Source organism: Carlito syrichta, unplaced genomic scaffold (genome assembly GCF_000164805.1).
Source record: "Carlito syrichta isolate Samal-C Ts95f unplaced genomic scaffold, Tarsius_syrichta-2.0.1 Scaffold153520, whole genome shotgun sequence".
Taxonomy (NCBI): Eukaryota; Metazoa; Chordata; class Mammalia; order Primates; family Tarsiidae; genus Carlito; species Carlito syrichta.
The window spans coordinates 563,610-587,255 of NW_007097616.1; the positions used below are offsets into that span (position 1 = coordinate 563,610).

Sequence of the window (23,646 nt, forward strand, 5' to 3'; positions counted from 1 at the left end):
GGCTCAGCCTGTAATCCCGTGCCTTTGGGAGGCTGAGGTGAGTGGATTGCCTGAGCCCGTAGATTCGAGACCAGCCTAGGCAACTTGGCGAGACCTCATCTCTACAATAAATCAAAAAATTAGCCAGTCGTGGTAGCGTGCGCCTGTAATTCCAGCTACTCGGAAGGCTGAGGCGGAAGGATCGCCGGAGCCCAGCAGGTCGAGGCTGCGGTGGCCGGGAGCGGCCACTGCACTTCATTCTGGGCGACAGAGTGAGACTCCAACTCAAAAAAAATAAAATAAAATAAAAAATAAAATAAATTAAAAAAAAATAAAACATATGAAGAACTTCTATTACTCAGCAACAAAACAACCAATTCAAAAATGGGCAAGGACTTGAAGAGACATCCCTCCAAAGAAGATATACAAATGCCTGGTAAGATGATGAAAAAAATGCTGAACAACTCTAGTCATTAAGGAAATGGAATGTGATACCACTTTACATCCACTAGAATGGCTATGTTAAAAATACACACACACACACACACACACACACACACAAATATATATATATATATTCACTTGTTTATTTATTTATTATCTGTTGCCCAGGGTGTTAGTGCAATTTACGGCTCACCACAGCCTCAATCTCCTGAACTCAGGCAGACCCTCTGCCTCAGCCTCCTGAGTAGCTAGGATTACATGTGCGCACCACTATGCCTGACTAATTCTGATTTTTTTGCTGTGGCCAGGCTGGTCTCCTGACCACAGTTTCAACCTCCTGACCTAAAGCAATCCTCCTGCCTCAGCTTACCAAAGTGCTGGGATTACAGGCGTCAGCCACCATGCCCGGCCTAAAAAAGTTTTTTAAAAGAAGAGTAACAAATGTTGACAAGGATGTAGAGAAACTGAAACCCTAATACACAGCTGGTGAGAATGTAAAACAGTGTCACCTCTGTCAAAAATTTTATAGTTCCTCAGAAAGTGCAACAGTTACATGCAAAAATGAGTTGAGGGGCTCCAGTGAGAGTGCCAAGCTATTACTGTCCCAATCCCCATTAGTCTCTATATCCTACAGGTATTACTTTTAAAAATCAGTAGCTTTTATTTGAATTTTAACTTGTGCTCTACTTCCATTTTGTTGTCAGGAAGTACAATTTAGTTCCACATTCATTTAGTACTTACCATATGTCAGGTACATACTTTTCTAGATGTGGTAAGAGTTATCAGGGGAATAGGTAAGAAATAGGGATTTTTTTTTCATGTTTTAAAATTAAAACGCCAGGTGTGATGACTTGTGCCTGTAATCCATGCACTTTGGGAGTCTGAGGCAAGAGAACTGTCTGAGCCCACGGGTTCAAGACCAGTCTGGGCAACTGGGCCAGACCTCTTCTCTACAATACACCAAGAAATTAGCTGGGCATAGTGGTTCATGCCTGCAGTTCCAGCTACCACAAGGCTGAGGTAGGATTGCCTGAGCCCAACAGGTCGAGGCTATGGTGGCCGTGAGCATGCCTAGGCAACAGAGGGAGACTCTGATTCAAAAAAAAAAAAAATTAAATGTACTTTTGTAATATAAAGTAATGTGGAAAGCTTGAAAAAATGAAAAAAAAGGTAAGGGGAGCAAAGTTGAAGGGAATGAATTTGCCCAGAGTCTTAGGTGGAAGTTATATTCTAGGAGATCAAATTCAGTATTAGAAATGTGATTCAAGTTAGGATTCAAACAGGAACAAAAAGTTTAAAAAATTAAGTGGATATCAGAAAGAAAAAATAAGGGAACAATTAGAAGGGAGAAAACATACAAGACAACTAAGAAGACACAAAAGATAACTGAGAAATGGTTTAATTTTGAGAAAGATAGAAAAGGACAATAAACAAGAAAAACATTGCAGCTGCAGCAGATGGAACCCAAGCAAAGAGTACCATGAAAGGAGTGACCAGCTGGTATAATGCCACTGATAAGGCACTGAAGACAAGGGGGTGAGAAAACAAGGTAGAATTCAGCAACATGGGGTCACTAGTGATCTTGAGAAGCATGGTTTTACAGGCATGGTGGGGGCAAAAGTCTGATTAAAGTGGATTTAAATAGAACCAACAGGAGAGACACAGGAGAGCAAGTATAGATAACTGTTTTTCTTTCTTTCTTTTTTATGAGTTGGAGTCTCACTCTGTCTCCCAGGCTAGAGTGCAGTGGCACACTCATGGCCACCACAGCCTCAATTTGCTGGCTTCAGGTGATCCTTCTGCTTCAGCCTTCCAAGTAGCTGGAACTACAGGCACGCGCCAACACGTCTGACTAATTTTTTGATTTATTGTAGAGAAGAGGTCTCACCAAGTTACCCAGGCTGGTCTTGAACCCATGGGCTCAGGCAATCCTCTCAACTCGGGCTCCCAAAGTGCTGGGTTTATAGATGTGAGCCCAAGGTAACTTTCAAATACTTCTGCCTCCCTAGTGCTAGGATTATAGGCATGAGCCATCACACCCAAAGAAAAAAAATTTTTATAACAACCGACCAAGGTATGTGAGCAACTTAAAGAAAGTACTAGGGGCATTACGGGGAGTAAAGGGTAGTAGAATCAATGAACTGCAAAATCCTGCTAGGGTAATTATCTTGCCTGGACTATAAGTTCCTTAATAGGGACCACTTCTTGGTATTTTCGGTACCAAGCAGAGTATTTGGCACATAGTAGATGTTCAACTTATGTTTGCCAAATAAAGGAATAAAATTTGATCAAAAGCAACTGAATGTTAGTAATTGAACCCACTTATTTGTGAAAGCCTTTTACTAGGTTTTTTCCTTCCCTGATTCACTCCCTCCAAGAAGGATTAAGTTTTAGTGAAAATAAGATATTTTAAAAACACAATACATGTTTTTATTTCAAATAATATATTTTAACCATAATTTATCTTATTTTCAGTTTTCCTCTTTTTTTTAAACGTGAGTGGGACAGGCAGATAATGACTCCCAGGCATCCCACAAAATAGGCAGGTCATCTTAGGGGCAACCTTTACCCGCACAAAAATTCGTCTCTATTAGCAGTGAGGATTTGGGCATCACCCAGAATCATTATTTTCCTTACTCATTATTTACCTTATTCATTAAGTTTAAGGCATTTTTATTCTAAATTTTCTACTATTCATAATGTGGACTAGAACTGTTGAGACTTATCTAAGAGTTTTACAGTTGAAATTTTAAAGTATTTCTTTTCTATTCCTCTTTTAATTTAGGGTGTCCTTTAATGCAGTTGGTGATCTGCAACACAGAACAATTCGTTCTCTGATTAAATTTACAACTCCTTGATTATGGAAAGCCATGTTTGAAATGAATAAAGATAATTTAATCAGCATCGATATACCATAAAAAAAAATACTGATGTATTTTAGATTTCATGTCAATTAATTAATCTAGATAAGTCCCATATACTCCGTTGTATCTAAACAAAGATTAATCCGATACACTCTAAAGAGTTTCATGACATTTTAATTTCAATGTATAACCTTACTTTCAGAAATCAAGCCCATATTTAGGATATGCCTTAGACTTGAGAATAAAAAAAATCAATTAGATAATTAAGAAGCTCTATAAAATATTAACATGACTAAGAAAAGTCAAAACAGGTACAACAGAGAGCCTACTACTAAAAGTTACTGAAATATGAGTAACATTTTTAAAAAATGTGTACACACACACACACCCCCGTGTGTGTGCATGTATATATATATATATATATATTTTTTTTTTTTTTAAGGCAGGGTCTTGCTCTGTCACCCAGGACAGAGTGCAGTGGCATAATCAAAGCTCACTGTAGCCTCCAATTCCTGGGCTCAAGCAATCCTCCTGCCTTAGTCACCCCAACAGCTGGGACTACAGGCACCTGCCCTGCTAAATTTTTTGGTTTTTTTTGAGTTGGAGTCTCACTCTGTCACCCAGACTGGATTGCCGTGGCATGCTCCTGGCCACCGCAGCCTCAACCTGCTGGGCTCTGGCGATCCTTCCACCTCAGCCTTCCAGGTAGCAAGAATTACAGTATGCTACCACGCCCAACTGATTTTTGATTTATTGTAGAGATGAGGTCTTGCCAAGTTGCCCAGGCAGGTCTCAAATCCGCAGGCTCAGGCAATCCACTCACCTCAGCTTCCCAAAGCGCTGGGATTACAGGCTGAGCCACCAAGCCCAGCTTGCCCTGCTAATTTAAAAAAAAAATTTTTTTTGTAGAGACAGAGTCTTACAATGTTGCCCAGGCTGGTCTTGAACTCCTTTCACCTTGGTCTCCCAAAGTGCTGGGATTACAGGCATGAGTGAAAATATAGTTGCTAAAAGACCAAAAGAAAGCACACTAAAATATTAATGTTATTTTTCTACTTTTATGTATTTATCATTTATCTACATTGAATACTATTTTTAGAAGAGTTTTGTTTTGTTTTGAGTTGGAGTCTCACTCTGTCACCCAGGCTGGAGTGCAGTGGCATGCTCACGGTTACCCCAGCATCAACCTGCTGCGCTCCTTCGGCAATCCTTTCACCTCAGCCTTCCAAGTAGCCAGAACTACAGGAGTGCGCTCTACCATGCCCAGCTAATTTTTTTTATTTATTGTATTGCCTGGGCTGGTCTTGAACCCGCGGGCTCGGGCAATCCACTCACCTAGGCCTCCCAAAGTGCTGGGATTACAGGCTAAGCCACGGAGTTCAGCCTTGAAGAGTTTTAGATATAATTTATTAAAAAATAGATTTAGAATACTCCAGGCATTCTAGTGCTTGGCAACCTAGTTAATACTATAGTGTTAGACAATAGTTTTACATATGGTCACCATATCAGGAAAATTCTGAAGCAATATTATACCATTTCTAGTTTGTAGTCATGAGTCTGAGCTCTTTCCATTCAATTTGGCATAGATATGTAAAATATATCTTTTATTTTTTCCATAATAGTAGTAAAAAACAAACTGGCCCAAACATTAGCCTTTGTGTAATAGAAATCAACATTTTTCAGCTGCAAAATAGGAACATACATAAAAAATTATATTTGAGATTTATACAGTATTTTAGAAAAAGAAAAAAATGGAAAAACAAAACAGTATTTTTTTTAAAGTTATTCTTATTTTCTTTAAGAAAGATCTATTTGTTGGAAAAAGATGTCTCAGATAAAACAAAACACATGAAAATCATTTTACACAAATTTCCAAAATTACTTTTATCATGGATATCTGCCATTTTAAGATTTAAAAAAAAAACCCACAATATTTTCATGAACCCTCATGCGTAAATCTTCACTTCTAATTTCACATCTGTTAAGTACAAATTTAGAGATCAAGTTGAAGGCCTCCAAAAGAACAGGAAAACAGTTACAGAGCAGATGAGGATTTGTTGCAGTCCTTATAAGATTCACTGCAGACATGGAGAAGCAGTAAAAATCCTAATTATTGCTTATTTATCAATTTTGGTCACTGCAGAGAAAAACAGGAATACCATTATTTTAACCCTAAGAAAATTAAGTGCTCAGTCTACTGAAGTATAGATGTTTTCTTTTCTTTATTTTTTTTTTATTTTTTAATTTTAGTAGAGACGGAGGTCTCTCTCTGTTGCCCAGGCTGGTCTCGAACTCTTGGTCTCAAGTGATCCTACTGCCTTGGTCTCCCAAAGTGCGGGGATTACAGGCGTGGCCAACGCACCCAGCCATGGTTGTTTTCTCTATGATTTTGAAGTGTGTAGAGATTCACCTTACAGGTCTTCATTAAGATGACAAGTTTTCTTCTTTTGAAAGTTCATAGCACACAAGCACTCGAGTTGTCAGAAATAGATGCCATCCTTCTTAGTAACACGAGCATATCTTGTTGAACTAGGTCCCATTTTCCTTCTTACATTATTAAAAACTTGAAACCTCAACTTAAAATGTTCTCTCACCTTCCCTTCCTTCCATCTATTTCAAAACTAAAATAGTAGATATCGTTTCTACCCTTGAAAACCCAAGTGCTCCTAAAATTTATCTTTCCTTTTATCTTTTCTTAACAAAACAGAAGTTGTATCCTAAATTGGGAAATAACTTTATGAATATATCAATTCTTATATCTACTAAGCCTCTTCTTTATAGAGCCAAGAAATAGAAAATAATCAAACTGATTATACTGAAAGTAGGAGAACACCTGAATTCTATCCATTCGTCACAGAATTTCAATCATGTGAGGAAAAGGACACTGTCTCTGTATATAAACCAGCAAAATAACTAGGAGAGAACTGAAAAGAAAGGTAAAAGATGTTGTGACTCTCATCTATCTTGTGTGCATTACTTAGTAATTATTCATTCTGGCTGATTTCATTTTTCTCCCAATTTTAAACCAACATATTCTACATTTACATTTAAATCTAAGCAAAAGTGGAACACCCTCTACATTTGTATTTTTAATGAAATCATCTAATAAGATCAACATGACTTAAAAAAAAAACTGGGTAAAATATTCTTATAGCAGCTTTATCTGAGATCTCAAATATCTTTTTATGAACATGTTCATGGATAGCCAGGCCTTCAGGTGAGAAAAAACATGAATCACGTAAGAACTAACAGCTAAAAGGATAAATTGAGCACAGTGTTAGAGTGATATCTGGAAAAGCTTACTTTCAGGATAACCATCACATCTAAGCACTGATTACAGGTATTCCTTGAAATACAGAATTTTGTTTATCTTGTTGGTTAGAAATAATAAAGAACGAGTCCCCCAAAAAAATTCCTGAACATTTACTCATGACCTAAGTTGCTATTTTCTTCCAAGCATCAGAATGGATCAGAATTATAAGAAAGATAATCGGGTTAGACTATGCTTCTAGAGCTTCTTATTACAATAGGACAACAAAAAATTTTTACTTAAAAACAGAATTGTAATAGACTAATTTATTTAAGACATATGCATGGAAGAATACTATATATTTTCTATGAGTACATTTATATGTATGTAAAAGTAGAAAGAAAAACCAGTAAGAATAGCCTCAAAACTCTTCAAAGTGATTTTCTTTGAGAAAGGGAGAAATGAAATGACATTGTGGGAAGAAATTAAAAAGAATCAAAACTTTATCTGTAGCACTGAAAAATAGAATTTGAGATGATGCCTTAATAACTTCCCAAACTACAGAATATAATTTAAATACAAAGCCTAAGAACTGTATTCCTCCTTGAAGACAGTTGGTATACCACGAAAAGACAACTTACAACTTCTACGGTTAATTTTTCAAGGACTCTATCATAGGCTAGTTTCAAATGCAGAATATCAAACATCCCAAAATGAATTAAATTATTCTTAAAAGATAATTAAGTAATCAGATACCAAAACTGGCTGCCCAATTTTGGATAAAATCAATATACAAAACTTATTTGGAATAAAAAGCAAAAACAAAAAACTTCTTTGGATAAACCAAAGAAACCTTGTGTAAGAAAAAAAGCTTAGGTCATTGAACACAATCTAAAACTAAATATAGTCTTGTCTTTCAGTTCACTAGATCAGTAGCAGTCACAAAGTGCATTCTATTTTAGTCACGCAGACCTGCTTACATTTTCAACCATATTGTTTCAAAGACACAAATAAATTTGTGTGACTTCATAATAAGGTTGTAATGCCATAGCTGTTAATAAGGAGATATGGACTTCTTGAAATAGCTAATGTATCTCAGGAAATCCCATCTTTTTTTGGTAGTTAGAGTATCATTCTGTGCCCAGGCTGGAGTGCAGTGGCACAAAAATCATGGCTCACTGCAGTCTCAACCGACTGGGTTCAGGTGATCCTTCCACCTCAGGCTTCTGAGTAGCTGGAACTATAGGCTTGCACCACCACATCTGGCTAATGTTTTATTTTGTAGAGACAAGGTCTCATTATGTTGCCCAGACTGGTTGAACTCCTGGACTCAAACAATTGTCCTGCTTCAGCCTCCCAAAGTGATGGTACTACAGGTGTCAGTCACTACACCCAGCCGGAAGTCACAACTTGTAAATCCCTATCTACTGAAAGAAAGAAATGATGACTCAAGAAGAATAAAAGAAGAGGTTACTGTGGCAATGTTGTGTAAAAATTCAAGATAACAAGCAGCCTAATAACTGGCTTGTAGACATCAAGAAGTTCCTATCTCTTTTACCATTTTAATAGATCCTTCTATCATTTCATCAATGTTTTTTTCTTTCCTAAGCTATATGTATTACATAAAAATCAATTGTGTAGATCTCAGTTTTCTAGACACTAAGAATATCTTCTAAGTACTGAAAACATTAAGTACTAAGTCACTAAGTGAGGTATTTACATGCTAAAAACTACATACTTTGTAAAGGTATTATGACCTCAATTAGAATACTAACAAGTCCATAATTCGTTACTTAGGCTTTTAAATACAAAAGTATTTTAGAATTGTTTTTAGGTAATAATCACTAGCTAAAACTCAAGTTACCTCACATTCCATCCGCAGTAATGCACCAAGTAAAGGACCTCTCCACCTTCGACATCAGAATCTTTAATACTAGCTTCATACATTTTTTGATTTTTCCCTCGTCCATACCGCACTTGGACTTTCATGCCTGGTGGATAGCATTCAAACTCCTCTTCTTCATTGCTGTCCTCATTATCTTCATCTTCCTCCTCCTCCTCCTCCTCCTCCTCTTCTGCATCTTCATCATCTTCATCTTCCTCTTTATTCGTTTCATCTCTTGAAAGGTTTAAGAAATTGCAGAGTTAATAAAAGACACTTCATACGTTTTTCAGTTCCAAACCACATATATTGATAAAAATTGTGGCTGTGATTGTTCCAGGAACAGCAGATTCCACGTGTATGAAATTCTCTGAGTTTCAATTTAATATTAAAGACTAGAACTGAAAGATGATCATGGCTATGAAAAGATACGCTTAGAGAAAATGAAGGTTCAAAAATAAGTGCAGTAAAAGAAAACTTCCAACAGCCAGAAGAACAGAAGTTGTACTGAATAGCAAGAAACTATTAAGGGTGATTTCTCATGTTTTATTATCAAATTGCTTTTTATCGCAGTTGCCAAAAAAAAAAAAAAAAATTACTCTTCATTGCCATTTTCTGACTAAAAATTATTTTTCATTCAAGTATTTCCTCCAGCCTTAGGATGTCTACAACAAAAATTTTTACAAGCAGATGGCTAGTTTTAATAACTATAGAACGTGCTACAACCAAATTTTCAACTGTTATACTGAAATATTATCTTAACTTTCACAGAAATATTCTACTAATGTCAAATCAAATTTGTTCTTTCTATTCTTTTAAAACCTTGCCACAATTTCTGCTCTTTACTACATATTTACTAAAGTCATCTAGAAATCCTCTCAACTATGAAGTTCCCAAAAAAATAGGTATTTGAGAGGTCAATTACAAATATACAAAACTAAAATCCAGGCTATTCTAGAAGGAGCACATGACCATTCTGACCTTCTTGGTATCATGTACTGTCTAAAAAGGAGCATTCATGTCCTTTTTATACTGACCACAAATCTTTATTTACACAAGTTGGAGAAAATCTTCAATTATAAATCTTTCCAAGGCTGGGCTCGGTGGCTCAGCCTGTAATCCCAGCGCTTTGGGAGGCTGAGGTGAGTGGACTGCCTGAGCCCGCGGGTTCGAGACCTGCTTGGGCAACTTGGCGAGACCTCATCTCTACAATAAATCAAAAATTAGCCGGGCGTGGTAGCACGCGCCTGTAGTTCCAGTTACTTGGAAGGCTTAGGCAGAAGGATCACCGGAGCCCAGCAGGTCAAGGCTGCAATGGCCAGGAGTAGCCACTGCACTCCAGTCTGGGTGACAAAGTGAGACTCCAACTCAAAAAGGATAATAAATAAATAAATAAGTAAATCTTTCCAAGCACTAGACTTATAAAAAAATAACTTCAATATGAGATCCAATAATATATTTAGCCAGTTTTTATCTGCTCTGCTGTATGTCTATACTTATTACAACAATGTTCTCTTAAAAAGACTCCATCACTTTACAGCTAACGAATAAACACCACAAAATGAAAAGCACAAGAAAGCTTAGTAATTAAGCTTTAAAAGTTAATGAACATGATATTGATAAAAAAAACTTCACTGATAATTTCAGTTGTACAACCTTACATGCAACCTTTTTAGTGATAACATACTTTATCATTCTTAACTATGCAAATACATAGGCAACAAAAATAATCTACAAACAGTGAGTGACATAAGGAGCACTTTAATGTTTTCTTGTTCTCCTTTTCCTTCTGTATAGTGGGGCAAGAGGGAAGCCCAACAGACTTGTGGATATCTGAGTTCACAAAAGTATCAAAAGTATTAATTTTGTGAGAAGTATATCACAAAGTCAACAAAGATTCTCACGATCTATTCCTATTTTAAAGACTCAGTTACTGACAAATGAATAGGTATTTTAAAACTATAACCTGGCCAGGCACGGTGGCTCATATCTGTAATCCCAGCACTTTGGGAGATAGAGGCAGGAGGATTGCCTGAGCCCGGGAATCCAAAACCAGACTCTGACTCAAAAAATTTTTTAAAAATTAAAAAATTTTAAAAACTACAACCTAAATGAAGCCAGCTATAATCTGGATAAAAATATTAACTCTGGGCTGGGTTCCGTGGCTCAGCCTGTAATCCCAGCACTTTAGGAGGCCAAGGTGAGTGGATTGCCTGAACTTGCAGGTTCGAAACCAGCCCAGGCAACTTGGCGAGATCTTGTCTCTACAATAAATCAAAAACTAGCCAGGTATGATAGCGTGCACCTGTAGTTCCAGCTACTTGGAAGGCTGAGGCAGAAGGATCGCCAGAGCCCAGCAGGTCAAGTCTGCAGTGGCTGGGAGTGTGCCACTGCATTCCAGTCTGGGTGACAGAGTAAGACTCCAACTCAAAACAACAACAAAAAATTAACTCTGTTACTGAAAATATATTAATATTTCTATGATGAAGAAACAATTTTAGTAAGACTAAAATATATAAGAAATAAACAGAAATAGTGTTATGGATGATAAATTATTATGAACAATTTTAAATAAACGTTATATTTATATAGCAAATTAAAACAGTTAAGACCGTTTTTTTGAAAAAACACTATTTGCTTAAGTCATAAGAATGTATTTTTGCATATCAAAGGAGGAAAAAAGTGTATTATGGTAGGCACAATAAAAGAAAAGATTGATCATGTACCTCAGAATCATCATATAAAAGAAAGAACAAAAAGTTTAAAATTTTCAAAGTGAAAACAAACTCTAAATTGTATTATATAATACACTGAGTACAACTGGTAAGTGCCAATATTCTTATTTAATCTAGAATATAAACAATACTCTATATTAATCATAAAAAGCAATCAAAATTTAAAATTCACACTTAATGTCACCCTCAGATACAAACCAAATGAAATTCGCCTAAATAATACACTGAAGTATAAAGAAGAAAACAATATAATTACTGACAAACAGCCAAAGACTATACTACTCCTCTTTCTAAGAATTCAGTGGCGAATTGAGGGGTAATGTGCAACCAAACAGAATGCAGAATGCCAAGAAAGCGAGCATCTGAAAGTATAAAATATATCCAACAAATAGGTTAAAAAAAAAGAGGTTGAGGCTTATATTACAAACATGCACACGTACATACACATACATATGTTTTAAAATAAGTTATCATTTAGAGAACATTTTGGGAAACCAAATGTATCAGGCAGGGTTTTTCATCTGAACTCATAAAGAAATACCAAATTTTCCTAATTTGGTGTTACACTCCTTACAATAAAACAAATTGTATAAAAAAGCTAGTTTATGAAATACCTACTATGGGCAAGGAACTGAGCCCAGCATTTTACACGTAGTTAACTTCTGTAATTATCCACACCTGGACTATAAAGGCAGTTCTTGTTAGTTAGTCTGTGATTTACGGAAAGTTTATATAGTAGAAAATATCTATACATCGTGCTTTATAATTGTAAAAATTTCTAATGTACTTATCTAATAAAACTTAGAAATCAACTACAGTAGCCCCTTCTTATCTGCGGCAGATATATTCCAAGATCCTCAGTGGATGCTTGAAATTGTGAATAGGACCAAAGTCTACATATACTATTGTTGTTTCCTATGCATACATACCTACAATAAATAATTTATAAATTAGGCACAGTAGATCAACAACAATAACTAATAATAAAAAAGAACAATTATAACAATATGCTGTAATAAAAGCTATGTGAATGTGGTGTCTCTCTCTCGCTCTCTCAAAAGACCTAATTGTACTATACTTACCTACTTTCAGACCACAGTAAACCGCAGGTAACTGAAACCATGGAAAGGGAACCATGGTAAAGTGGGGACTACTATATAGAAAGGTACAACACATAATACTTTAAAAAATATCTACCAAACTAGGGCAGGCACATCTGGTTTTTTAGTTTATGACATACATATATTAATAAATATCTAGAGTACAGTAAAATCTATATAACTGAGGCGTTAAAGGGATTTATAAAAACCTACAGGCAGCAGACACTCTCACTGTCGTCCTGCTCATTGTGCTCTTCACAACATACCTTTCCTTTAATAAATCTGCCTTTAATTCCAAAAAAACCCCTACAAAACACAATTCTATAAAATGAGTGGAAGCACCAACTTGAAAAATTAAGTAACAAAGACAAGGTACAAATTTATCACAATGCCCTGCAAACAGTAGAAGTTCCAGAAATATCTGCAGATTTAAAAATCAAATTTTTAGGTGAAAAGCTAAATCTTTACTAAGTTACTTACTGAAAGTCTCCAGTAGGTAAGGAGTACTTCAAATATACACTTGTTCACACAGAAATATAACAAAATATAATCAACAAACACTTTTACTATTATATTTACCTAAACCCAGTATTTTTTTTTTCTTCCATGCTTGGCTGCATGGCCCAACCAAAAATTGCAAAAGAAATCAAAAGGATCAAGAGATTTCAGAAAAAAAACTTTCTTTACTAAGTTCCTTAATAGTTCAAATAGTCTCCAATAGCAGTAAAGCATACTTCAAATATATACGTACACAGAAATATAACAAAGTAAATAAACACCTTTTACTATATTCATCTGAGCCCAGTTTTGTTTTCTTCCCTGTTTGCATGCAGTGACCAAATTTCAGAAAAATAATAAAATGATTTTTTAAAAAATTGGTTGTGCTTATGTAAATGAAACACTAACAATGAAGAAGCTTATCTTGTTTAAACCTCAAAAACAAGATCAAATGTCAAAGATTGCCTATAAAACCCAGGGGTCCACTGGCAGTGCATAAATCAGACATTGTTAAATAATTCATCATTCCAAAGTGACTAAAACAAGCACATGTTACTATCACATAAAAACAACATAATGATTATTCCCTTTTGAAAACTTAATATTTTTCATTCTTGCTTTAGCTTAACACGTAAATAAAATGCTCAGAATCTACAGCCAACACACCATCTACCCAGTTTATATTACCATGACATTCACAACACAATGCAATAAGTGTATTTTCCTCAAGCTAAAGTTATATACATTTCCATGATGAGAGCAAGAAGAATGGATCAAAAATATGATCTTTTTCTACAACTTTATATTAGTAGGGTCTCTGAAGGAGGCAAATGCTATTTACTTGATAAATGCCAATCATGTTATTATCTGATATTTGGTCAATCAAATTTAGATTCACACATACATACATACAGAGAGTAAATTATAAGAATTCATCTAGCCAAAATACACTATAACCAAAAACAATTTTCTTACCCAGATTTCGCTTTTTCTTCTTCAGCTTCTACCTTTATGCTGAGGGACTCATCTACCCTAGTTGTGTCATCTTTTTCTTCCAAATTTTCATTTTCTTCTGGTTTTTTAATGTTAACTTCTTTTTCCTGATCAGAATGTGTAGGTATAGATTCTAATAAATTCTTTTTACTTCCCTAGAAAAAGATCACAGGAACTAAACCAACAAAAGTAAAACTTTTAGCCTAAATCCATGATCTATTAGTAACAGAAAGTACCAACCAATACTAATATTGGTAAAGTTACTAGTTACTTTTAAGAAACTCCTTCCATTCTTAAAACATTAGACAAAAATAGTTAACAGTTATTTTGAATAGTTATTACAATCAAAATTATATAAAAGTAGCACTTAAGAAAACAGACAAACAATAAAGTACAATATTATACAGTAAATTAATTTTGGGAACTTCACAGAGGATACAGAAAATATACCAAAGAAGGTAAAACAGTATCTGATTTACCAGAGAGGGTTTAATATTTTCTTTTCTTTCAATTTCATCCTCAATAGGCTTTTCTTCTTTTAGTATCATATTCTTTTCCTCTTCTATCTTTATTTCTTTGATCTCTGCTTCATTTTCTTCCTTAACTTTTATTTCTTTTGCATTTTCACACTCCTTACATGGCTTGTTAGCAATTTTCTCTGGCAATGCCATCTGAAATTCAATATTAGCTGACCTGCAGTACTCCTCAAAACCATATAAGTATCTGGAAACAGAGAAGAAATTACATTTTAATTCAAAATATAACTACAGAGTTTTTTTGTACATGTATTCATTTCTTTTGTTTAAACCTCAGATACTGGCCAGGCATGATGGCTTATACCTGTAATCCTAGCACTTTGAGAGGCTGAGGCAAAAGGATCCCTTGAGCCCAGGAGTTCAAAACCAGAGAGACCTTGCCTCTATAAACATTTTAAAAAACAAAGAGAGACCTTGCCTCTATAAAAATTTTAAAAAAACAAACCTCTCAGATACTGAGCCATATTGAAAGGTTCTTTCTAATCTTTTCAACCCAAATAGAAACCTTTGTCAAAAATTATTTCATTGAAAAAACTGTGCTCAGAATGAATACAATCATATTAAAGATAATAAGATCATAATACTAATAATAATAGCTATATGAAGTATTAGTAACAGCATCCATTCATTGCACATATCTTATGGCTGAGGTATTGAGCCCCCTAGTAAATTTCATTTAATCATCAGAGTAATCCTCTGAGGCAAATGGTATTATCTCATTTTATAAATGAAGAAACAGAGGCTTAGGGCAAATAAAATGGTACAAGGAAACAAAGAGCTAATAATTGGCAAAACCAATTCAAACCTGGATTTATTTGACTTTAAAACGTTAACATTTTAATTTCTGTGCAGTACTTTACAAATGTACTTGGCCACAGAAACTTTCTTCACAGGATTTCTCATAAATCTAGTATTCATAGAATATCCTAGAAAATGTTATCACAGAGTGATTACTTTCGTAAATTTTTTTATTTCTTCTTTAAGAACTAATCAGCTTCAGTCATATGGTAAACACAATGCAGCTTTCTAGGTTAAATATTGGAGATAGTCATATCAAATACACTTACTTTTTATAAGCACATTTAACATTGTATCCTGCAGCCGAATTTAAGACAGGGATTCCAAGATCCTGGTAGACTTGTTTCCAAACAGCTCCACTTTCGATCTAAGACAAAGTGAAATGAACATGGCAACCTTAAAATAATTTCTTCAGATCAGTTCAACAAACATTTTTTGCCTACATCAAGCACTGGTAAAGGAATTAAGAGCACAAAGAATATTCAGACAGATCCCTGTTCTCTAGTGAAACAGAGTCGCAGAAACAAAGAATTTCTACCAATAAGGTTGTGCTGAGACTCAGACATATGCAGATTTATGAAAGTTTGACCAACTTAACAGTAAATCAGAAAGCTCATTTTAAAAAGTATTTAGTTAAAATTTAAACTTTGAGGAGGCTAGCTCTATGTCTCTCAGCTATATTTTCCATTTTCTTTTCTTTCTTCCTTTTTTTTGATAAATTTACATGGTAGCTTTATTAATATATTAATAATAGCCCCAAACTGGAAGGAACCCAAGTGGCCATCAGTTGATGAGTGGATAAACAAATTGTGCCTGTCAATATAATGGAATCGTATCAACAAAAGTAGGAATAAACTGTGACGTATTGATACACAAACAACACCGAAGACACATTTCAAAAGCATCATACTAAGGTGAAAGAAGTCAAATACAAAAGCCTACAAACAATTATGTTTTTCATGCGAAATTCTAGAAGAGTTGAAGCCATGGTGAAAGAACTTTGTATACATGATATTTTCTCTCTCTTTTTAATTTTAGATTTGGGGGTACACGTATGTCTTCGTTACATGAACATATTGTGTAGTGGTGGGGACTGGGTCTCAGGTAACCCATTTCCCAGACAGTGGACATTGTGCCCATAGGTAGTTTCTAAACCCACCCTCCCTCGCTCCCCTCACTCCATTGGTCAGCCCAGTGTCCATTACTTCCATATCTGTGTCCGTTTCGCTCCCACCTATGAGTGAGAACATGCAGTGTTTGGTTTTCTGTTTCTGAGTCAGTTTACTTGGGATGAGGATCTCGAGCTCCATCCATGTTGCTGCAAAGAACATGATTTCACTCTTTTTTATGGCTGCTCCCCTTTATTTTCCTTATATTCTTAGGTTATTTCTTTTTAATAAGCAATTTTAGAGATGACAGGTACCCAAGAAAACATACTGCATAAAAAAGATGTTTTACTTTTGACTGTAAAACTTACATTATCAAATCCTCCAAGTTTGTGTACAAGTCTGAATAACTTAAAGAGATTCAAATTTCGATATCCAAGTACAGGTCGTTTGTTAATAGGAGTACCTATTGGAGAAAACACAAAATATGCTAGCATCACACCATATTATATAAAATTTCAAAGGATTCAAATAATACTGCTACAATATATATGTACATATGAGGGGGAAAAAACCCTCGTTAATCAAACACATGATATGTATACCTAAGTCCTGTTAAAATTTTTTGCATACCAGATTTTTGAAACCTTGTAAGATTTTATTCCTTCTTCCCTCTGGGGAGTAAGAAAATAAATACAGGGCAACTGCTTCACAATGAGAAGTTTTATGATACTTTCTTTGTATTTTACTAATTTACCACTGCTCTGAACAATGATTCTACAGTAAAGCTACAGTTTTGTTTCATTCACACACAGGAAAATGCAAGGGAAGGACACTGAATCCAACAGTTAAAAAGTGGTGGAGGAGACAACACAGTACAGACACTGCATTCCATGGCCCTTTCTGAACAACATATGATTGGCTCAGTCACATGTTATCACTCTTTCCTAATGTTAGATTGTTCATTTCCTCCATTTTTTTCATTTATCTTATACAAAAAGCCTATTAACAGTATACTTCTTAGCCTAAGTCTCATTCACAAAAAGAATGCAGGAATCAGGCTGGGGAAAGGTGGCTCATGCCTGTAATTCCAGTACTTTGGGAGGCTGAAGTGGGAGGATCGTTTGAGCCCAGGAGTTTGAGACCAGCCTAGGCAAAATAGTGACACCTGCTCTCTACAAAAAAGTTAAAAAATTCAGCTGGGCACATGGTGGCTCATGATTGCAATCCCACCACTTTGGAAGGCAAATGCGGAAGGATTGCTTGCCAGCCAGGGCAACACAGTGAAATCTCATCTATAAAAAAATATAAAATTTAGCCAGGTGTGCTGGTGTATACCTGAAGTCTTGGCTACAGGGTGTTGGGGGGTAGGGCTGAGTTGGGAGGATTGCTTGAGTCCAGGAGGTCAAAGGTGGAGTGAGCCAGGATCACACCACTGAACTCTAGTCTGGTTAAACATTGAGACCCTGTTTCCCAAAAAAATTAGCCAGGCAAAGTGATGCATGCCTGTAGTCCCAGCTACTTGGGAGGCCAAGGCAGAAGGACCATCTGAACCCAGGAAGTTGGGGCTGTAGTGAGCTGTGAAAGAAAGGAAGGAAAAGAAGGAATAAAGGAAGAAAGAATACAGGAATCAAAGACCTTTTATATTAAAGAATAAAGAGATACCTACATTATGGTAGCTATCATTTATGAGAACACAAGAAGACAGAGTCAGCTTCTATTCATCAGCATTACAAACAAGGATTTAGAAAATATTAATTCCCAGAGTACTGTGGAATTTCCAAATATTAATCATTCATTGCATCCTTCCCTTCCAGCAAGAAAGTTTTCTCTTTCCCTCATTCCCTTTCTAGCACCTTCTCAGGAAAGGAGAAAGTAGACTCTGACCAAGAAAATAAGCATGAGAGTAATAGGACACAGTTACTGAAGAACCAGGTCATCACTGTAAATTATTCCTTCTCCTTCAATCCCTGCATGGCTTTAGCATGTTGCAAATTCAATCGGCTGAGCCACAGCTCACCTTGAGAATCTGTTATATTTTTTCTCTATTACTGATTCTCTATTGATGACTTAATTCTTGTCTTAGTTCTGTAAGTCTTAAGACTTGTGGTTCATCTTAAGTGTGATATCTCTCCTCTACTAGACATACCTTAGGAATAGCAAACAGTGATCTTGGGAGAGGCTGTTTACTAAAGGTTTCTGTGTAGGCGCTAATTAAATGTTACTATGAATTCCATTCTGATACTGTTCCCTAATATAAGGGTCTTTAAGGTACCATGGATAGGCGAGGGAATTGGCAGGGCAGGATAAAGGCATTTATGTGTCCATGGCCATAATATCTATCAAAATACAGTCAAATTCTTCATTCTACTTATGTCACAGGTACGATATTAGAAGATGGTGATACCAGCAGTCAAAAACACAGCCATAATTATTGGTGACACATAGCTTAATAAACAGAATTCTCATTTTAAAAATATTCATTATCTGTCCAAAACCTACAACATTAAGGATAAATAAAAGAGAAAATACTCACCTCTATCTTCCATAAATTTGTATAACTGCTGAAGAAAGTTCTCCCTTTCTTCTGGAAATGGTTCTATTTCTTCCTAATTTCAGTCATAAAAGAAAAGAATATTATTTTCCTCAATTAAGCATTTTAGTATTACAAGCAGGTTTCCTACCAACAGCAAAGACTAATACTCATTAAAATATTATAAAGGTCTTTTACCAAATAATTATTTCTTAATACTAAGTTATTTAAAACCAGTTAAGTCTAGACAGTTTATGCTTATAGAGGAATATGTCCTAAAAGGTATTTCAATAGTTAGAATCCCAAATGTAAATTCTCATATAAGAAATGGGCCTAGAAAGATTATTCATGAACTTTTTACCATATCAGAGATCTATTTTTTAAATCAGGGTCATAGGCTCAAGAAGATCTTCCCTCATTATATGAAACTGGGCAGGGTATAACACCAAAGCTGACTCTATTATTTCTCCTCAAGGAACTATTACAAGTCTGGGTTCCTATTAGCTGTACCTATAGGTATCCTTCATTGTATACAGCCCCACTGTATAGTACTTCAAGCTTATATAATCAGTAAAGTGGGGAACAATCTTGATCTACAATACCTGAAGATTCAGACTTAAGGAATTATTCAAGTAATAAAATAGTTCCCCAATTTATCAATTACAAGGGAGGGACTAGCTTCTTGCTGCTGTGGCCAAGGGCTGTGGCAGTAGGGAGCTGGTCCTGAAGCAACCTGCAAGGAGCAGGGTAGTAGGTAAGATTGAGGAACTCATCAATTCAATGACTTTCATCCATTCAACAACATTTAATGAGCACCTGTAAGTGTAGGCACTATGGTAGGTGCTGAATCAAATAAAAGGAAAATACGCTATGGAGCCTGCCATAATAGAACACAATTAAGAGTAACTGCAGAAAAAAACGATTCAAAATATACAGTGAGGCTTTACAATTACTCTGGTTGAAACATACTATTTCTAATAGTACAAGTTAGGATACTCAACTGGTAATCTAAGTAAATTAAAAAATGATATGCCATCAGGCTCGGTGGCTCAGCCTGTAATCCTGCGCCTTTGGGAGGCTGAGGTGAGTGGATTGCCCGAGCCCGCGGATCCAAGACCTGCCTGGGCAGGCGAGACCTCATCTCTACAATAAAATCAAAAAAATTAGCTGGGCGTGGTAGCGCGCGCCTGTAATTCTGGCTACTCGGAAGGCTGAGGCGGAAGAGTCGCCTGGAGCCCAGCAGGTTGAGGTTGCCGTGGCCGGGAACAGTCGCTGCACTCCAGTCTGGGCAACAGAGTGAGACTCCAACTCAAAAAAATAAAATAAAATAAAAATAAAATAAAAAATGATATGCCTATCACCACTGTTCTAGCAAGATTGCCCTTTTATTGTAAAGGCTAGTATAACAAAGAAAGGCAATTTTTTTTAAAAGCACATGTTGGTAAACATGGTTTTCTAGTTGGGCAGAGAAGAATAAATGACAACCACTAATTTGCTTATGATAAGTCTGTATTTCTCAATTTAAACATTCTTCACATAGGACGAATTTTGGGTAAGGTAGTCAGATACAAATCTTAGGAAATTTGTTTTCTAGATATTATCTTAAATGCCTCCATATCCTTCAATGTCTCATTATTTAACTTTAATAAACTGCTAACTTTATTCCTATTCCAAAAACACTTAGGGGATGTTTTTAATTTAAGAAAATATTTACACTGGAGATCAGATCTGCCTTTACAGAAACAGTTGTAAAACACAAATCTAAGCACCAAAAGGTTTGATAACTAGTGTAACCATCTTTACGCTTTACACTTTACACACTATGACAGACACTATGAGTATGAATATGAGTAAGACTGGGTTCGTATCTATGAAGGGTTTATAATTAGTGAGGAAGAAAAACCAGACAATAAATATAAATTGTGTGTGTATGAGTATGATAAAATACGTATAAGGAACAGTAGTAGACTAGCAAAGGGAGCAAGTAACGCTCCTGAGGTTAGAAAGGGATGGTTTCAATACCTTCACAGAAAGTTTTCCTTTACAGAGATGGCATGTTAAGTAGGGTTTTCAAAACTGAACAAGAATATGCTAGGCTGACTGAGAAGGCAGGAGAGAAAAGGGTGATACAGGCAAAGGAACTGGTATATAGCTAAGTAAGCACTAGCAAGGTATGTAATTTGATATTGCTATGGCATAAAGTTCAAAGAGGGAAGGTATAGCAAGAAAAGTGATGAGAAAAGAGGCAAGACTTGGACAATAAAGAAGGTTTTACAATGAAGCTTAACTTTTACAGTGACAAAAAGCCACTCAGGAGGTTTTTAACAAGGGTCTGATTATTCATTTTAGCAATTAAAATAGAAAGCAGTCAGAGAAAAGACTGAGGCAGAAAACTTTTCACACTATACACTGTCGTTATAGATGACTATAACCTCAAATATAGCCTCTAAAACAATCCTATTTCATTAATTGTTCACTACAGATAAACGGCAGAATTTCATAATTTACCTAAAATATTACATATTAGCAACACATTACCTTAATTTGCTAAACACACAAAATACAATTCATTTCATGACCAAATATAGTAGCCTTTACTACCTGTACCACTCACTTAGTAACTCTTATGGAGCAGTACAGCAAAACGTTAAATAGTCCCTTGTTGCTGCCAGACCTAAAGGACCAGTTATAATAAAATCCAAAACTTTAGCTCTTAGATCCATATAAATTCACAGATGTCTTATTTATGATCTAATTACAGCTATCTACCCATTTGTACTAGATAAAATGATTTAAGATCTCTGAATAAAATGTTAATCTATACTTTTATGCTGATTTTTTCTTTTAATACCAAATAAAAGATGTATTTTATACATTTCTATGCTGATGTAAACATTTCATGAGGTAACAGCTGTCTACATGGTGATAAAAAGCATTTTTATGAGGTGGGTACCTTCTTCATTATCTGATAAACCAAAAACACAATAAGATTGAGAAACCTTTTGAAGTTACATGGATAACTATACTTAAAATTTTAATTTTACAAGATCATGTTTCTGTTTAAAAATAATCAAGCAAACTACTTGATTATTATGAATATCACAAATACAATTTAATTATTAAATATTTCTCATACTAAAAATATTTGTGATTAATGACTTCAAGCCAAATCCTAACCTACAAAGGAAAACTCAATTGGTATTTATAATTTTAAAAGATATCAACTGTTTTCAATTTACCTCTTCTTCACTACTATTATCTTCCTTTTCTTTCTCATCATCTTCTTCCTCTTCTTCTTCCTCTGCTTCACTGCTAGAGCTATCTTCTTTCAATTCAGTCTTCCAGTTAGCAGGAATAGTTCTACTTTTGTGAAATTCAAGTGCCTGATCAAAGGCTAGAAAGAGACCATAAACTACATGAACTGAAGAAGTTAAAACAACTATTTCGTCTAAAAATATTAAATAAGATAAAGAAATAAAAACTACTGTGCCAATACCACCACATTTTTATTTTTCTGAGTCAAGGTCTCACTGTTGCCCAGGCTGGATGGAGGGCAGTGACATGATCACAGCTGACCACAGCCTCAACTTCCTGGGCTCAGGTGATCCTTCCGCCTCAGCATCCTAAGTAGCTGCAACTATAGGTGTGCACCACCACATCTGGCTAATTTTTTTAAATTTTTTGTATAGGTGAGGTCTTGTGTTGCCTAGACTGGTTTCAAACTTCTGAGCTCAAGCAATCCTACCATCTCAGCCTCCCCAAGTGCTGGAATTACAGGCATGAGCCACCACGTCCAGCCACCACTGACACTTACTAAGTGTTTGCTGTGCACCAGGCACTGTGCTAAGTGCTTTTTTTTTGAGTTGGAGTCTCACTCTGTCACCCAGGTTGGAGTGCAGTGGCATGCTCACGGCCACCGCAGCCTCAACCTGCTTGGCTCAGGCAACCCTTCCACCTCAGCCTTCCAAGTAGCTGAAACTAGAGGCACATGCCACCACGCCCGGCTAATTTTTTTTTTTAATTGTAGAGATGATGTCTCACCAAGTTTCCCAGGCTGTTTTTGAACCTATGGGCTCAGGCAGTCCTCTCATCTCGACCTCCCAACATGCTGGGATTATAGGCATGAGCCATCGAGCTCAGCACTAAGTGCTTTTTAATGTAGCAATATATTTAATGCTATCAGTTCTATGCATTACATGCTCATTTTAAGGACAGCAATACTACTACCATCAGAAGTTTACTTTGGTTCACATAAATATAAGAAGAGCAGTTTTCTTCTTTTAAATAAAAATTAAATATAGTGAAAATAATTTTAACATATTCAACCATTTAATATTTAACCTAACAATTATTAAACAGTATTGTGTACCAGCACAGTGTCATTGTAATAAACATATAATACCTGAAAGTTGACTATAAATGTCTTTTACATTTTTAGTTAAACCTAAATTAAAACTATGTTAATTAATTTAAACTAAAATTAGCTAGTTAAAATCATTCTCATTTTACAATACATGGAAACAAATTATAAACAATAAAAACTTAATGATTCTGACCAATCTATATGCATATTATTGAGTCTGGTGAATAAAAGCAAAGAGAAAATAAACAATTATTTACAATGCCAAAACCAAGTAAAAAATGCAATTACAGTATATTTCTCAATCAAATAAAACTACTGGAGCCTTGTGGTCAAGGATGTATATTCATTAGTGAGAAATACCAAATCAAAATTACTCTGACTCCTTTTTCTACCAACCCTAGGAACTGACATTTTATTTACCAGGCAAAAGCCAGACTACAATAATAGCTAATAACACAGTTCTTTGCCACCGTTCCACATTATTGCCCTGACTGTATGAAAGCAAGAGAAAATCTATATAACAAAAGACACATACTTTATAAAAGTATAGGTCACAAGGAACCAA

At 35.5% G+C, this 23,646-nt stretch overlaps 1 protein-coding gene across 4 annotated transcripts in view; it reads right to left on the reverse strand.

Moving 5' to 3' along the window:
- Positions 1–23,646, reverse strand: part of ARID4B (AT-rich interaction domain 4B) — a 151,414-nt gene that overhangs the window by 38,005 nt on the left and 89,763 nt on the right. For 3 of the 4 annotated variants that reach the window (XR_002481498.1, XM_008050590.2, XM_021708861.1), the window contains exons 11-17: positions 21,958–22,112; positions 18,722–18,794; positions 16,557–16,651; positions 15,349–15,446; positions 14,225–14,468; positions 13,728–13,900; positions 8,402–8,656 (exon numbers count right to left, since the gene is read on the reverse strand). Coding sequence is in view for 3 of the 4 variants with exons in the window: in XM_008050590.2 (XP_008048781.2) it covers positions 8,402–8,656; positions 13,728–13,900; positions 14,225–14,468; positions 15,349–15,446; positions 16,557–16,651; positions 18,722–18,794; positions 21,958–22,112 (1,093 nt within the window). In the remaining variant the exon portion in view is untranslated. The remainder of the gene's footprint in view (positions 1–8,401; positions 8,657–13,727; positions 13,901–14,224; positions 14,469–15,348; positions 15,447–16,556; positions 16,652–18,721; positions 18,795–21,957; positions 22,113–23,646) is intronic. The other variant, XM_021708862.1, reaches the window with a different exon arrangement.